Raw genomic sequence first — 18442 nt, 5'->3', positions numbered from 1 at the left:
CTTTTTAATAGCAACTGCTCCATGAGTTGCCACATTTCACCCCAGAGGCAATTGCATTTCTGCAGTGGATTAAGTGATCCATTTGTAGTATACAGTCTACCCTTTTATAGCATATACTTGATTTCAATGGGACTACTCACAGAGTAAACTGCCACTCACCAAAAGGAAGAAGGGCAGAATCAGGCCCTACATTTGTAAAGCACTCTGGGATAAACGGCACTATATATAAACCTATTACCATGATATTTTTAAACATTTCTTTCCAGCCTTTTAAAACAGTTGGTAGCCTGAGAAGAGATTTAGTGTTGTCATTCACAGTGGGTTTTATAAATGACAATATTTCTAATGTATGATGTACATACACACACATTAAAAGCATCCTCCTTGCCAGGACAAAAGGCCCCTGGAATTAGATATAGCCTAGGAGGAGTTATAGGACAATGGTAATAAAAAGAACTCAGACAGGAGGACATCTTTGTATTGTTAACTGAATAAGTGTGACAAGAACAGAGAGGCTTAAAAATCTCCTTTCAAGTGCTGCTTGCTTTCCTGACCCTGCCTCTCTCTTATTGGTATAATATTTATGGTCTGTGCATTTTAGCTCTTCTGTTGAGAGTCTCCCACTGATTCACAGACCAGGTGCTGTGTAGGTGGGTGCTGTGTGGGTTTCCCCTCTGCTCTACTAGGATGCCTGAACTATGATAGCTAAGCATCATGTTCAGTCAGGCCTGTGCTTCCTTTGAGCCAAGATTGACAATCTGTGCCAAATTGTGGCAGCAGTCTGGGATCATAAACCTTTTCTAAACTTACAAACTTTTGCAAATGTCTGATTGTATAAATAGTGCATATCTGTGCATGGAAAAAAAATCTCTTTAAGGATCATTAATATAGTCAAGCAAACTTAAACTCCATTTACCAGAATGCTATTAAACATACATGGGGCCCAGTTTTTATCTCACACCAGTTACACACTGGTTTAACTCCATGACTCCTGAACTACACCAGTATAATGGAGCAAAACCTGGTTGTTCCCTTCCCTTTCCTCCCTTCCCGGCCTAATTTTTCTTATGATTTATCATTTACATAGCTTTAACAATATGCTCTGATCTTCCCCCAAGGAGAAGGGTATGTCCTACACTCCCAGCACAATCCCCTCCAAAGCTCCACAACACTCCATACTCAGGCCTGTGGCTAATAGACACAACCTACCCTCCCCACACACTTATGAAATCACAATTAGACCAGAGATTTGTTTGCAGGGGTCCATCTGAGCCTTTTTATTCCCTGATTTAATAGGTTCTCAGCCATTTACAATTTGAGTCTGGGAGTAAAAACAAATGCAGAAACATAAGTGAAATTCAGGTGAGATGAGTGAGTTCATTTGGTTATCAACCCACATAACCAACTAGCCCAGGCTGACTCAAAACTCATTACAGCTTTCCACAAAACCAAGTACATGCTTTCTAAAGTTTTATCAACCATATCTGTATATCAGGTTTGTGATCAAACTCATGGCCAGTCAGGTGATACTTGATGATAGAACAGTCTGCAACACAATGCATAAAATCCCAGGGTATAAATTTGCAAAAGGATTTAATGAGTAAAGTGTTATTTGTATTAAAATTTTATAATGAGTCCCAAAAACAGAAAGGAAAACAGAACCCAAAAAGAATTATGGGGTATGTGCTGTATTTGTGGTTCTCCTTCTTAACTTCCCTTATCAAGAAATAATATCCAGAATTCAGTATTTTTACCTTGGGGTAATGCATTGATGATATCTTCTTTAGCAATAGAAAAGACCACTGCATTTGCTGTGAGACTCCATTTTATGCCAAGTGGAGGGTGTTGATTGGCCAAAACCTTATGGGGTGGGGCTGAGGGACCATAAAATGGTCTCTATGCACCTACCTCTCCTTTCAGTTTGTGTGCTCCATTTAGTCAGGAGTCTGTTCTAGCTTGGAGGGCCTCATTCCAACTAGGGGATTTTGTATACTGCACATTGGGAGTGTGGTATAGCTCTGAATATTGCTCTAGCAAGGAGGTTTAGCCTAGTTCAGCAGCTTGTTTTAGCTTTTAGAGGTTACTCTACTCCAGAGAACCTATTCTCGTCTTGGAAACTTAGTTTGAATTAGGAATTCCACCTGGAATAAGACTGAAAGCTGGAAGGTTTTGATTTAGAGGCCCTTTTGTTTTGAAGGTGGATTTGTAAAAGGGTGTTTCTTCTTTATGAAGCTGCTATTGAAATAATCATGTTTCTTCAGAATCTCTTTATTTCCAGTAGGGTCCTGACCTTTTCCGTTCTTTTCCTTTCCACTTTTAGTAGGCTATTGTCTAGAATCTACAATACAGACTACAGTGTGGTAACTGGCTTCAAGCTTCAGTATCAGAGGTTCACGTACATCCCATCATGAGCTCTTCTGTGGCAATGGATTGCAGTGCAGATCCATTAGACTCAATGGGATGGATGAAGGCTCAATGGACCCTTTTGAGACACCCCTGAGAAAGGGGTCATGCATAGATGCACTGCCACCATGGGAAGCACTGGAAGCACAATTCTTCAGGTGGTTTCCTGTTCTGCTGGGAGGGAGGGGACTGAGCAGTAAGTTGTTGCGGACCTTAAAAGGGAGCCGCATACTAGCCTCCATATACGTCCAGCCAGGTCTGCCCACTTGCCTGCAGTAGGGGAGGAGGAAGAGGACTTCACATCACTCAGCTGCAATCTGAGCAGTTGCCCAAGGGTGCCTGGGAGTCTTATTCCTCTCTGTGGCACATTGAACCAGGGCACAGTGTAGCTCAGACAGAAGGAAAAGACGGGCGGTCGTAAAGGAGCAAGCTTCTTTTTACACACTATGGTCCGATAACGCAGCATCAGAGTGGGAGGAAAGGGCCGACGGAAGAAGAGTCTCGGCGAGTGTTCTGGGCAGCGTTAGCTGGTTTGCCAGCACTGATGCCACTGGGGTCAGAGAATGGAGATGAAGGGGTTAGAAATTCTGCTATTGTGATTCTCTGGGGGGCTTAGTCTGGGGTTGGTGTTGTCCTCCTGTTCTTTGTGTTTGAATTTAGCATCATGCACTCTCTTCAGTCATGCCCTGTAATGCATATATAACATAGCAGCATGTTACATTAAAAAATGAGAGGCAGTCAGAATCACCCATCATTCCCACCCATGTCCTCTTCTCAAGGACCCACTCTTCTCCAGCTGTGACCTCAGCCTTCCATGTCAATGCATCTGTAGGTTGAAATTCTGTTGAACCCTGGGCTTCCTTATTGCCACTGATCCACAGATCCTGTGATTTAGTGCATTATAGATACAAGGACAGAGGTGCAATGTTTGGGCCAGAACTTTTCAGGAGTGGTCAGAGCTGAGGTTTTGATCTGGCTCCATCTCTAATGTTTTTTTTAACTACTTTTTTTGGCACCCCTATCATTTCTGAACCCAATTTTCCCTGTAATTAGCTGTGAAATTCCAAGACTCTCTATCATGAATTAAATTCACGCAGTATATATTTGCCAGCGCATGCAGTGTTTATTTTTAAACAGTGCCAAAAGTGTTTATAGATAGAAACAACAGGACAACCCATAATTAAATAACTGTTTCTGCTACATCTGCTATTTAGCAACTTGAAGGAAAATAATTTCCCAAGCAAAAACAGGAATGGTCAAGAAAGCGCTCAAGTTTTGGGCCCATTATTACCATATAAAACAACATATTAGTTGCTTAGCTACCAATCATAAAAGGAGCCCAATTAAAAATGAAAGGATCTTAACTAGCTGCATGGAATATAAAAGTGAAAAGTTAAAAGCTGTCAGGTGGTTAGTAGAGAGAATATCCAAATGTGATTGACAAACTGGGCTTTGCTCTGCTTCAAATTTGGCTTTGATTCAATAAATGATTGACACACTCGTGTCGTCTGAAATAGCGTATTGTGCTTTGGAGAGGCTATTTAGCAGCCCGTTGATTGACAAGTTGCTAAAATTGTCCCATGGACAGAGGTAACCAAACAGAGCTATATTTTGACAGGTAATTTTTTTTTTACCTGCATTTACCATACAGTTTGTATGAAAAGCAGAAGTAGATGGAGGCCCACAAAAGTGTCAATCAATTTCCACAAAAATGTCTCCATTCTTAATATTGTTCTGCAGAATTAGAATACTCTGATCCCATAAAAGTCTTTTGCTTTTTATGAGAGATATTTTTTTAATTGAGCTGATCAGATTTTTTGAAAAAAATATGGACATTGTACCTGCAAACATCAGGAGTATGTATCCTATAAGAAGGGTGCTCTGCTATCTGCACAAAGCAATACAGGGTTATGTCATGCAAAGTACATTCCCAAACTAACCCTAGAGTAGGCTAGCACAGCTAAAATCACAAACTGTGCACTCATCAGTTCTGATCAGCTTAGTAGGATGAGGTCAGTTGGACCTGGAGTGTTGAGGATTCAGTAGATGTCACTTGCATTGTCTCCTCTAAAACATTTCTGAACCTGTACATGATGGTAGAAGTAACTTTGCCATGAGAGATATAGATACAGCAGTGACAAGTCCCTCATAAATGGCTGTTGCTTTTTGAAGAGACATAGGGTATGTCTACATGGTATGTCTCGTGCGCTTGGGCTGCGGGTCAATAAAATTGCTGTGTAGGCGTTCAAGCTTGGGTTGGAGCCTGGGCTCAGGGACCCTTTCCTTTATGGGATTCCAGAGCTCAGACTTCAAGCCCAAAAGTGTACACAGCAGTTTTACAAACCCGCAGTCTTGTGAGCCCAAGTCAGCTGATGCAGGCCAGCTGCATGTGTTTAACTGCAGTGTAGACATACCCAGAGAGGACTTGACTGCCCATCCCCATTAAAAATGCCCTAGAATTTTTTTTTGCAGGCATAGGGGCATTACCCCTAACGTTTTGGCCCAAAGCCTAATGTGGATGACTACAGTCTGTGTCTGTTTTATTGGGTAAGGTATTCTTTTCTTCCTGTTCTAAACTGTCATGTGCTATTGTGATGTGCTGTTACATAGCTGCTGCACTCCACCCCAAAGGAGGCTGCACTTTAGCAGAGGGTCAACGTGATAGATGTAAAGAATACAGAGAATTCTCATTCAAACAATCAATTAATGAAATTTGCAACATGTTTTTTTTTTATTTCCATGTTGATGAAATAGTGGCCCTATCTGTCAATATATTGCTGCCGTCTTTATTTTCTCCATAAAATGCCCCAATTTTCTCATAAGGTGGCACTCCTATGTTTTTCCTCATCACCATTTTTGTAATGGGACTGCTCAGTGCACCAGAAACACACAGAAACAGTCTTACAGGACTGCAGGCTAGGAATATGCTGCTTCATTCAACTACATAACAGATTGGGGGCGGGGGGGAACATCCACTAACTAAATAGGAAGTAAGGGTTCACCCCATAATACTCTGAGGACCCCAGTTAACCCCTCAATGATCACTTTCCTACAGAAATGTTCTCCAAAAATGCAAGATTATTATTAACTTTATGATTCACAACCCTGCAATGACAGACATAAGACATTTATAGATTTCATGGGATTGGTTCTGATCACACTTACACTAGTATAAATCAGGAGTAACTCCATTTAAACCAATAGAATTCCACATTGGCATAGGTGAGAGCAGATTCAGGCCTTACGCAAACAGCAGGTATTGTATAACTGCTGCAGCACCTTTATACCTCAAACCACTGGAATTCTGCCTTTTGTGTTCATTATAAAGGTTTCCATTTGCCACAGTCAGAGGCCACGCCCTCTTTCACATGATATGTTCGTTATTTGCCAGCATTGTCAGCAGCTATTTGATTTGTTTATGGCTGTGAGAGAGAGACAGTAGCAAACACCCCTGGCATGTTGGGAATTGAAAATAGGCCAAATTATTTACATGGGAGATGGTTGAAGTAGCAGTCATTAGAGAGAAAATCCATTGCAGTTAGGAATCCTGAAATGCGACCGTAGTTCTTCATATATGGGGTGAGGGGTTGCAGGGCTTAATTAATTAGCCCTTTAAAAGTGTTTTGAGATCCTTGGATGGGTGGAACTGTAAAAATACAATTATTATCACTGTCTTCAATGGGGCTGTGCAGGGGGTTAGTCAGAGCCCATAGCTTGTGCAACAGATTGTGTTGACTGACACTACCTATAGACAGGTTTTATAGTGGACTGTAAATTTGCTTATCCAAAGCTTACTACATGATAACCATAATCATGAATAGATGTAGGGAGCAGCATTAAACAGAACTCCTACATGATGTGAGGACATAGATCACTGGAAGGATGTTCTCATCAACAAAGAAATGGAAGCTATGGCACCCTTGTCCTCCACTGCAGACTATTAGGAAATAACACATTTTATCTTCATTGTTCAACTCTGCCTCTCTTCTTTCTCCATCCTCTAGGGCTTGGTAGCCACCTGTAGTGCTTCAGACCAATGAGGATACAAGAACTGGTTCAATCATTTTGGGTAATTTCTTTGGGAACTGGACATTACTGAGGGTCATATCTGCAGCAGGTATAAATCAGTGTATCATCATTGAAGTCCGTAGAGCTACAAAAATTTACACCAGCAGAGGATCTGACATTTGTGATTGCTTGGCGTTAAAGGCCACTTGGACTTTAACATGTAGGCCCAGATTATCAAAGGTATTCAGGCTCCTAACTTCTATTGAAATCAATGGACATTGGAAGCCTACCTCTGAAGATCTGGGCCTAAGGTACTACTTGTCAGGTGTCCATTTGTAATGGAGATTTGATCCTGGCTTTTCTGTGGGAGGTAAAATGGATAGTGATTGGGTCAGAGAACTGGGAGTCAGGATTTGTATTCAGGCTCTGCTGCTTGCTAATTGCCAGTCAGCAATCTTTTGGCTGGTCTGTTACCCACTGTACTTGAGTTAGTCCTTTTATAAAATTTATACAATTCCATCACCGCAGTATTGCAAGGTTTAATTTACTAGGATATCAGATATTTGGATGAAAACAAGAATTAATTCAGGGAAGTCCAGTGGCCTGCATTATACAGGAAGTCAGACTAGATGATCACAATCATCTCTTCTGGCCTCTTAATCTGTGAGCCTCTGAAAAGAGATCTAGAAGTGCAGTTGTTTCTATTGAATTCAGTGGCGTTTTCCAGGGGCAGAATTTTGCCAAAGGTTTGTTCTGCCATAGAATGAAAACATTTCCTTCAAAGAAAGTGGTCCTTGTCCACTCCACCTCTCCCCGAAATGTCCGTGAAGCTTCTCACTAGAGAAGAATGGTCTCAAAAGAGATTATTGCTGTTCCCTTATTTAAAACAGACTTTGTCTCTTGCTACAACAATAGATTTTCAAAAAAGTTACATTTCGATTAAAATCACATTAAATGTTTTGTTCCTTTTGAGGGCATTAGTATTTCAGATAAGGTTTCTCTGTGTTGTTTACTTACCTAATGTGCTTTGTATGTGTAAACTGTACTTGTCCATATATCTTTTCTTGACATATAAAAAAACAAAAAATCCCATGGCTCAGTGGGTGACATGGTGTGGCAAAGTTGCGAATTTCAGATTCTTAGAGTTTTTAGCAGCTCACCTTTCTTACAACCATTATCATAGGATATTAAATGCTTTAGAGAGTAACAACATAATTTTAGCCAAAAACCTCTCACATATAAATAATTCCAATAGCCAGTATAATTCTCTACTCTAACTATAAATAATAGTAATAATAAATAATAATAGCAATAAAAGAAAGAAGAGGCTTACTCTGCACAAGAACAATTCATTTACGCTGTAATGGATAGTATATGTCCCAATACCATGGTGATTCTGTGCTTTATAATTAAATTACTCAGATAGCTAGGAGGATTTGCTTACTTCTCCACATCAGCAGTGTTAGAGCTATTTTTATACGTAATTTCTGCCCTGAAAATCTATACCTTAGCTCTGCATTATATTCAGGACTAGCAGCTGGGTGACATTTATTCCACCCAGTTCAAAGTCTCTTGCAGATGTTTATCTGGTTTCATCAACTCCGTAATATAATTTTCCTAGTTTATTGGCTTTCTCTTTTTTGGATGGCCCTTTCAATCTTTGATCGAATGAGAGAAATACATTAGCAAAGAGTCCCTAGTAACACAATTACTGGTCCTTGTAAGTGGCCTCACATCTTCTGCTGCCACCTGGCTATTCAGTGCATCCAGCTGTTTGGCCTCTGTAAGAGAGTAAGTGTCCGTGCTCTCTGTGAGAAAACTGCTTTTTCTTTTCTCCTTTGTTGCCTTTCTGAGGAGATGCAACCTCACTCCTCTGGCTATGGACAGGCTCACAAGCAGGACTGTGGACAGCTTATGGACACAGGATTCTCTCACTAAATATGACTTTTAGGAACAAAAGGCCAGACTCATCCCTGGTGTAACTCTAGTCACATTGATGGAGTTGCACCAGAGATCAGTCTGGCTCAAGGTACTCACAGCCTGTGGACCTCAGACTGGTCCAGGGGAACATGTGTTTCAGAGGCCCTATGAGCATGGACAAATCACAGGTATGGAGCCTTCTGTAGATGGCCCCTCAAGCACAAGGTTACCATCACCAGTAGCATTTGTTTGCTTCAGGTTCTCACCAATCCCTTCTGGCTGTGGTTGATTAGTTCCTTTGTGCACTTTTTTTACACCTGCTGTAGGCATCACAGAGAGTTTCCAAATGGTGGGTTAGTGTTATGTACCGTAGCTAAAGTAGGAACAACAGAGTAGGTTTAGGATGGAGTGAGAGATTCACTGGCACAGCCATCCTGGATTCCTTTCTTCAGAAACTTTCATTTAGACCCTCTAAATATTGTGTGCTGTGATGTTTTCTGGTGTTATTGGTGAAGAAACGTGTCATAATCAAACCACTTACTGGTTAGGGGATTGGAGGGTGGGTTTTCAGCAACTCCTGTAATGTGAAACTGATATTGATATTGCACTTATTAATACGTTAAACATAGAGGCGATCAAAAATATTCCATCCAAAAGTTGTTGGTTTTTAATGGAAAATGACTTTTTTTTCTTGAAACAGAAAATTATGAAAGACATACACTTTTTCAGTTATTTTTTTTTTTAGTTTTTGTCAAAACCTCCCCAAAAAATACAGTTTTCAGTTTTTTGATGAAAATGAAAAATTAATTGTTTTCAGCAAAACACATTTAAGTGGGAGGGAAACCATTTAGCAGACAGTTTTAATTAGTCGTTATTATTTAGACGATACCAACAATGTTCTTGGCATTTTGCTGACAAATGAGATGACGTCTTTACCCTAATGAGCATGTAGTATAAGGGCTTGATCCAAAGTTCACTGAATCAGAACATCGGGTGGTTTTAGAGCAGGCTCTACTTCAGACAGAGAAAAAAAGAGATCAGACCAATTAATACAGGATATGTCGATATGATTGAGAGATGTTGTTAAAATGTGGCAATGCTTATTTCAGAGGTTGTTTGCAGTGTTGTTGTAGCTGTGTTGGTCCCAGGACATTGGAGAGATAAGATGGGTGAGGTAGCATCTTTTATTGGACCAATTGCAGTCCAACAGAAGACAGACAAACTTTCAAGCTCACGTAGATCCTGAAGAAGAACTCTGTGTAAGCTTGAAAGCTTGTTGGGCCAGTAACAGATATTACTTTACCCACCTTGTCTCTCTATTTCTGACATGTTTTTAAAAGATATTTGTGCAATTTAAAACCAGCAAAATCTTACCCCTAAACTGAGTTCTTCCAAGTCAAGTTTCAGCTTGGAGCACATTTTTGAGGCTGAATTATAAATGCAGTAAAAGGGTTGTGATAGTAAAAAAATACATGGTGACCCTTATGTATAGTCCTGAGTGATACTTTAGCGGATGATATTGTAATGAAAGATAAACCACAGATGCAAGGGCTGAAGGAGGTAGCTGCAGCTAGAGCCGTGCTAATCACTGTTTTAAATTCTCATTACTTGGACATGAAAAAGATTCCTTTTGCAGTTAGATTAAAGTTCAAACTGAAATGCCTTCTTTGCAACCAAAGGGCAAATCCTTCAGGTAAAGATTAGGTGGCAAAGGGCTTTGGAAATGCTGCCTGCTGTTACCATAGGCATAAATTATTAGCAGTATCAGGATTTCATCCCATAGAGTGAAAGTCGCCTGTCCCCGCACAATGCTGGTGCAATTGAGCTTTGTGCAGGCAACTGCCTGGAAGGAAGGGAATGGAATTTACCACCCAGGCTGCTATTCCAGCCTAGGGTGGGAATAGAGGCAGCTGTCCATCTGCTTCCCTTAAATGTGTCTTCTGGCCCATGGGATGCATGTAAGCAAAGATCTAGTGACATTTCTTTGAGTCCAACTGAAATGCTCCCCTCATTGTGTGGTGTCCATGGAGTCACAATCGCTCCACCTGTGTCCATCTGCCAGGAGTCAGTCCGATGTGGGCCTTCAGGAACTGAGTGAAGGTCAGTCAGGATGGGCTATGTAAATGTGTATAGAAACCTTCCAGACTGGAAAAATGTATATGTAGTTACCACCATTGCACCCAGCACTGTGATAGGACCAGATTGTGATACCCTTACTCACAAAGAGTAAGGTGCTACTTATTAAGTATTCCCACTGACATCAGTGTGACTACATATTATATAAGCTACTATCTCAGATGAGCAAGGGTGCCACAGTGTGGCTTTTAATTTGCGTCTGAAAATGACCCATGTAGACCTGTAACTGGTCATTTCCATGCACAATTACCACTATTATGCACAAATGAGTTGTGCAGTTGTGTGCATTCTTTTGAGAAATCAGTCCAAAATCTCAGTACAACGGAAGGCCATCTTAGGAACATAGAATTTGCCATCCCAGAACAGACTACTCCTCTGTCAAAGCCGTATGCAACAGAAGAAGGGGGAAACCTCCAATAATGCATCCAGTTGGTTGTATATCACCATAAGTTAGGAAAGAAAAATTCTTCCTGACCCCTTTAGGGATTCACGTTATGCCGTGAAGCATGAAATTTGATTATTTTTCTTTGAGCATGCATAACTGCTACTGCCATAACTGGTCATAATATTTTGCCAGTGCAGGAAAGAGAAATATTATTCTGTAATGTAATAAAAATAGATAAAATTCAATAGAGCTTCAGAATCAATTGCCACATTTCCAAGGTAAACATTAAACACCCATTAAAACTATTCCATCAGATAAGCCAAGATAGCATCCGGTGCTATCTGTTCATTTTATTCTCCTAACTTTCATTGCTAAGTGTGCAAAAATGCTTTCAGCAAATATTATGGTTTCTTTCTGTGCTGAGAGAGATGCTAAATGACCTTCTCCAACTTAGTTATAAACAACAGAAGGAGTGAGTCCACAGATGCTACGCAGTGTCAGGTCTATTCAAAATTATAAACGGATTCTGACCAGTGTATAAAAATGGACACCAGATTTTGCTTGCTTTTTTCCTCTTCTTCATAATCCCATCCCAGTTCCCTCTTGAAAGGCATTCTGTTCTGTCAGCCATAATGACATCTGCTGGTGGAGACAGGAAGCCATAAATCTGTAGGTTTCCTCTCAACCAAGCCTTGTTAATGCTCCCATTTATCACTGAGGATAAGGTGCCATCTCACTAGTGCTGTGCTCAGAAGTCCATCTTCTCAATTTCCCTTTCCCTAGGGAGTAACCATTTAAAACTGTGACTTTCTCATCTTACATATTGTGACCTAAAAAGTCACTGCAGATGCAAATACCATACCCAGTTTGTAGCACTTGGATGTAAGCCATTGCCTGTGGAAAACAATAGCCTCTACTTGCTGATCCAAAACTACAGCAAATTATTGCTCTAGTTAAACCTCGTGTTTGTGCCTTTTAAACTACTACATAAGCAGTGGACCCTGGGTGAGAGAGAAATTCAAAACAGAGTGGATTCTCCCCCCAAATATTGCTAATCAAAATGTAAAGAAATGACAAAATAGGCAGTAAACAATGACTTGCTGTTAAAAAGCTTTTAATACAATATTCCTTTAAAGAGACACAGGAGAAGTAAGCAAAATACTCTGATCAGATTCATAATATCTTTCATCTCAGATGCATGACCAGGAGAAGATGGGGCTAAAAAGGGGTGATAAGAACTCACAGATGTGGAACTGAGGCACAAAACTTTAAGTGCTCAAGGGCACAAATTCAGGCAGTGTGAATGGCGAAAACAGAATCCTGGCTCCCTGAGTCACATTCCACTGCTTGAACCAGTAATAACTTTCAGTGCCTCAGCCTATGAGTAATATAATGTGAGACCCATCTTCAAGGGATAATAAAACTATAGCTGCATGTTGGATTCTCCATCCTGCATTTACACGGGTGCAAAGTGAATGCAAACTCGCCCAAGCCACTCACACATATGGCAGCATATTAATCTGGCTGAGCATAGATGTAAGTGGCTAGGCAAGATGTAAGGCAGCCTGGAAAATCAGGCCCATTATCTTAGAGGTCAGTAATATTTTGGCTGACTGGCCACGGGGCATGAGTGCTGCTTTCCCAGCATTTCAGTTATGAAAGAGTTGTTCTATAGGGAAGCAGAAAAATTAGCACATTACAGTAGCACTAAGTTTGTTCATTGTTTAAACTATGCATTTATTTGTAACAGAAATATTTTAAACTGCTGATAAAAAGCTTTCCAGAGCATTAAGGGGGATGGTGGCAAATGAAATTAAGGGGACATTTTCATAGACGTAAAATCATATTTGGTCACTAACTACAAAGGTCATTTTGGGGCTTTCCTTTAGGAAACTCATTACCTTCCTGAACAGCAGGGCTGGCATTTCCAGTGTCCACTGAATATTAGCTATAACTGAGCAACCAATGGTAATGCAGCTTAAAGGATCCCAAAGTAAGAGATTAGTTTTTGTGGGATATTAATGATCCATGTTGGAGCATATAAAAATGAAGGTGAAAATACAAACAAACAAAACCCCTATTATTGATAAAATATAGGTATTAAACTACAGTGAAATCCACTTATAAGAACTACTGTTAAAAGAATAAGAATCTATCCTCTGTGTCCCAAACCATTTTTAAAGACTACATGGTGTTAAGAGTGGCTATTATAAAAGAGACACTGTGACGCGAATAAAGCAGACATGCTTTCATGTATCAGATTCATCCTTTGAAATTCTTCAGTGCCCTTCACTCCCCACCCTGACCATGGTTTGGAAGTTGTCTAACAAGAGCAGGCAGTGATTTACACACAAATTGTGAGGATGGGGGGAGGGGGAAATGTTGGGTGGGGACAGATTACAGGATCCACAAACCCAGAATAAAGAGAGCAAATTAGAATAGTGCTTGGCCATCCAGTACTACAGAAAAATAGGAACTCTGTTTTTAGGATCACTGCTTTTCTTGGTACGTACTCATTATTTTTATTTATTATTATTATTATTAGAAACGGACTCAAAACAAAACCCTGGACCACTCCTGAACTTTTGGAAAGTTTATATCTGAATCTGAACAATGAGTCCTCGACCTGTCTCTAATTATTATTGTTACTGTTGCGCTTGTTAGCTTTAAAAGAGTCATTGGAAACTAATGTAAGAATATAACACTTATTAAACGCCTTAATTCTTCACTGTCTTGCATCTTGTGTAGGCATTTACACCCATTCTTGTGTTCCGGGAGCACACCCACCTAATATTCTGACTTGGTACACCCCCACTACCACACTGATCTGGGTGGAGTTTTACACACATTTTACACTAGTGTAGACCAGTGTTTTTCGACCTTGCTAGACTTCTGTCCCCCTTTCAGGATTCTGATTTGTCTTGTGTACCCCAAGTTTCACCTCACTTAAAAACTAGGTGCTTACAAAATCAGACATAAAAATATAAAAGTGTCACAGCACATTATTACTGGAATTGCTCACTTTCTCATTTTATCTGTATGAAATTTTAGTTTGTGCTGACTTTGCTAGTGCTTTTTATGTAGCCTGGTGTAAAGCTAGGCAAATATCGAGATGAGTTGATGTAGCCCCTGGAAGACCTCTGTGTACCCCCAGTGGTACCTGTACCGTTGGTTGAGAACCACTGATGTAAACGACTACATAAAGGTGCAGGATGCTGGAAAATGCTACATAATATTTTGTTTAATACTTTATTCTTATATCGTTTTCTAAAGGTCCCAGGCTGGTTCTTCTTCTAACGCCAGGAGTTCCCCAATAATCTAATTGCCAATATACCAATGTGTGACACAGTTTACTTTTTACACAGCTTTCTTCCCACAAAAGACATTCCAGAGGGAGAGGGTGGGCTGAGGGCAGAGAAAAGGAACAAAGCTTCCCAGAGTTGGTTACAGCTGTAGCCTGCACCTACCACTTTAGCAAGTCAGTCGTCAGTGGGAACTTGTCAGCAACCTAGTTTCAAAAGTGGGAATAAAGAGAGAACTTTATCATGTGTCCTCCTTCCTAAAAAAAAAAGGTGGGGGGCTCTAAAGATGAAATGACAGGGCTTCCAAATAATCAAAGCGAGAGGTTTAATACAAGACTACAGAAAAGCAGGGAGCCTCTGAAAGTGCCCCGATCAGAAACGAGCCGGGGTCAGAAACTTCACCGATCAGAAACTTACTTGGGCATGAACAAGTGTGGAAACCTTTAGGGGAGGTGGGTACAGGTAGGCTGGCACTTAGGAGCTCCAGGGGCTGGGTTTGTCGGTGTCTCTGTGCATAAGTTTCTTTTTTGCTTGGGATCAGCAAGCCCTGTCTCTTTAATAAACTGACTGCCTTCTGTCTGCTTGGAGTAAATTTCATCCTGTCATCAGGTCGCGGAGGAGGAGTTTGTTAATGTTCAGTTTGCTCAGTGGATCGATGTTTGCTGGCATCGCCTCGCCCTGCCTGTGTATGTGTGTGTGAATGTGTGTATGTGTGTGAATACCAGATTTCCTTCCATCCAAAGCCTCTCTGTCCTCTTCCATATCACTCACAGCCTGGCATCTGACAGCAACAAACCTGCAGCTTTCTGCACACACACACACACACACACACACACCAATCCGCCATACAGATCTACCAGGAGGAGGAGGAGGAGGAAAGGAGAGGAAAGGGAGGAAGCAGCAAGCCCCACAATCTTTCCAGAGCTGCCTTTTTAATATATACATGTCTATTTTGTTATTTATTTATTACTATTTTCTGGCACTGTGGGTTCCTTTCATTTGCTCCTGATCTTGGATGTTTGACTCAAAGCAAAGCAAGTGTTGCAACAGTTAAATAATAACAACCTAGATCTCTGTAAAATAAAATAAAAACCAAACGGGTTCCTCTCAGTTAAGTGCAAAGAAGGGTGGGGGGGAGGCTTGGCTGGAGGGGGTGTTGGGGGAACCAGCTGAGAGAGAGCCAGAGAAAGCCAGAGAAACAAGACACACGAGCTTCCCAGGGTTCTTGGATCTGGGGACAGAAGTGAGATTGGAGAAAGTAGAGCGATGCCAAGGAGGAAACAGCAGGCACCCAAGCGGGCTGCAGGTAAGGAGAAGCCATCCACTTACACAGCCTCTGTGTCTCTTCACTTCTTTGAATATCCTAACCTCCTCTTTTTTATTATCATCATTTAGGGTCACCCCTGATTTTCTGAGCTGGATCTGCCCCCCCCCCCCCACTTCCCTGCTTCGTAACTCTAACAATATTGAATCAGTTTCTTTCCTTATTGCCAGGAAGATCTTTACTCTGAAATTGACGATCCGTGTGAGGTTCCCCTCCACCCGCCTGTGTCTATTGAACCCTCTTCTTTTTCTCTCTTCTCCACTCCAACTCGTGTTCTTTAGCTGTAAACCTTTCCTTGTTAAACTTCCCCCCACCCCAACTTTCTTCCACTCGATTTCCCTTCTGCCTCCTCCCCGCTCGCCCCCTCCTTTGATGGTTCTTGCATTGCTTCCTTATTCGCCTTTTTTTTTTTTTGGATGGTAGTTTTGTTTTTAAAAGCACGTTCCATAAAGTGGTTCGGTATTTTTTAAATATTGTCTTTCGCCTTGGTTCTGGTGCAATTCTGGACGTGTGTGTGTGTATGTGTGTGTGTGTGTGTGTGCGCGCGCGCGCCTGAAATAGTACAGGGACTGTCTCTGTTGATGAACCCGATGGTGAAGTTCAGCCTTTGATCATCGGTGGTGAAAACTGCAACAGGAAATAAAATTAAACATTCTGACTGCTAGAAGACAATCCACATTTTCAAATCAAATTCCTCTTTTGTGTGGCCCCCGAGGTTACACATTCGCAAATGCCAAGTGGGGTTTGCAAATATTTTGTAAAGAGGAAAATAGTTTGCAACTTTGGAAGTGTTTTGCTTTTATTTGTGGAGAGATTTGTTGTTGTTGTTTTTTTAATTTTTCAAGCCAGGAAAAAGAATCAGACCAATGGGCCTGTACGGTAAATCGCTTCAAAGAGTTTTCTTTTAGGCTGCTTAATTGCTTTATATTATTTAAATTGTGTTCTGGGGCTTTGTTTCTGGGAAGTGCAATATGGAAGTTCATTTTTCTTCTGCCAGACCCACCCACTGAAAAATCAGCTTTCCAGTTGATTGCCAGCTTTGATTTGACATTTGATTGATCACCTGTCATCTTGCTGCCTTTGATCTATTCATTCTTGATACATATCAATAAATCACTCACCATGGTAACCCAAGTGCCAGTGACGTAAGTCTTGCCCTCTAGATTCTCTTAGCCAGAAATGCACAATTATTATCTTGTTTGATTTTTAATGTTTCTCTGTGTGTATGTCCCGTCTTTAGCTGGATTAGTGCTTTAAAGGAAAGCTAAGTTTTGTTTTGTTTTGTTTATGAGTTAGGGATCGTCAGCTAATTCTCCCCTCCACACACCCACACTTTGAATACCCTTAGACTTAGTATATTATTATATCTAAAGACAAAATGTATGGGCAAGTTTAGTGACATACTTGAATAAACTTTGAAAAGTAGCATTTGGGGCTTATTTAAAGGTATATATTAATTTTGGAGTCCTGGGACATAGGAAACTTGTATAAACTCATTACAGATCTTACCTTCTGCTTCATTTACACCGATTTGGGACACTAGTATTTAGGCAAAGTCTTCTGGACATACCCATGCACCTAAGCAGAAGGTCAGTATATTTACTTGACAAGGAGAAGCCCCCTTTAACTATAAAAAGGTAGTCAATACAGGAACATATCTATTAAAAAGAGCTCTGTGCCCATTCATTATTATTGTTTTTATTCACAAAGAAAGCGTCTAGCACTGGATGAGGCATTACATTTTTAACTTGTAGGATAGCTTCCTCCCATCACCCCCCCCCCTCCACACACACACATCCGCTGATGATCTCAATGTTAGAATTGTTTCCTTTTTCTTTTGTTAGTGTTGTGAGTCTTCATTTCATTTTGTGTTCAAAGTAGAATTTCAGGTCAGAGTATGTGTACAGTACAAGCATGTTGGGGGAGAGGTAGCTTTGTTGGTTTATGGAAACAGACACTTTAGAGTAAGTAAATCATTATAGACAATGTCCATGTTGTCGTCTACCAAGATTTCCCTGGTGGAGACCCAGCAAGATATGCTGTTACCCTGAAAATAACTTCATTACTATTATTATTATTTTGTTTATTATTATTCTTGTAAAGGCTCTTAACAACTAGGCAGTAATTTTAATTACCATAATAACTAGGGCATGTCTCATTCAGTAATCTTATTGCAAAAAGTGCACTGGTTCTCAGAGCTGCACTTCTTTGATTATATTTGTCCTCAGATCAATGTTGTTTCAGATGTGCAAAATACCGGACATTTAACAATAATCCAGTTGCACCCAACATGGCAGGTTTTTATACTTATGATAGGTCTCCTGCTTTGAACGCGTGTGTGTGTGTGATTTCGAAGAGCACACTTGCCTGTTGTATATAGTTCTCAAAACTAACTTTCATTTTCATGACTAGTATTGAGGTTCTGTTTCGTCTGGTAAAACAAACAAAGTGACACTAGACAGGATGTGCAACAGAAAACGAATCGCTCATCAAGGCAGATGCCACTGTTCCTTTTTTACGTCTCTGATTTGAAGGATTTAAAACAATGTATATTTTTTAATTTTCACATTTTATTTTTTGTATCTTCCACAAGTTCAAGGGCATTGGCTGCACTTATTTTTTCTGGGTGGTGGTAGAGATGTTGAAGAAAAGTTTGCAACTTCTAGCTTCTTTAGATAGTTAACCTCCCAGGGAAGAAAAATGATAAGCCTTATGATTCTGGACATGTCTGCTTTTGTCATTGCTTAAAATTAAATACTATGCACAACTGTAAATAATTACTACCATGCACTGACTTTGAAAGCAGGTTTCTAGTTTGATTAATGAATAATGTAAAGGTTAGAGAGAACAAGCAAGTGAATCAGAAGTGAAGTCCTGCTGCTAGATGAAAATCTATCTAGAGAAATATACATGGCAATTTTGTCCTTTTCTATTATTAATTTTGAACCCTGTGTTCCTAAGAAA

General features: G+C 40.4%; 1 protein-coding gene across 1 annotated transcript in view; it reads left to right on the top strand.

Annotated features, from left to right (window-relative positions):
* The first annotated feature begins 15348 nt into the window (after positions 1-15348).
* Positions 15349-18442, top strand: part of TSHZ2 (teashirt zinc finger homeobox 2) — a 257907-nt gene continuing 254813 nt past the window's right edge. Inside the window, exon 1 of the mRNA XM_044985121.1 lies at positions 15349-15460. Coding sequence (XP_044841056.1) covers positions 15421-15460 — 40 coding nt within the window. The 5' untranslated portion in view covers positions 15349-15420. The remainder of the gene's footprint in view (positions 15461-18442) is intronic.

This window comes from Mauremys mutica, chromosome 13 (genome assembly GCF_020497125.1).
Source record: "Mauremys mutica isolate MM-2020 ecotype Southern chromosome 13, ASM2049712v1, whole genome shotgun sequence".
Classification (NCBI taxonomy): domain Eukaryota; kingdom Metazoa; phylum Chordata; order Testudines; family Geoemydidae; genus Mauremys; species Mauremys mutica.
The sequence above is the reverse complement of the archived record's forward strand: the minus strand, read 5'-3'. Positions and strand labels throughout refer to the sequence as shown.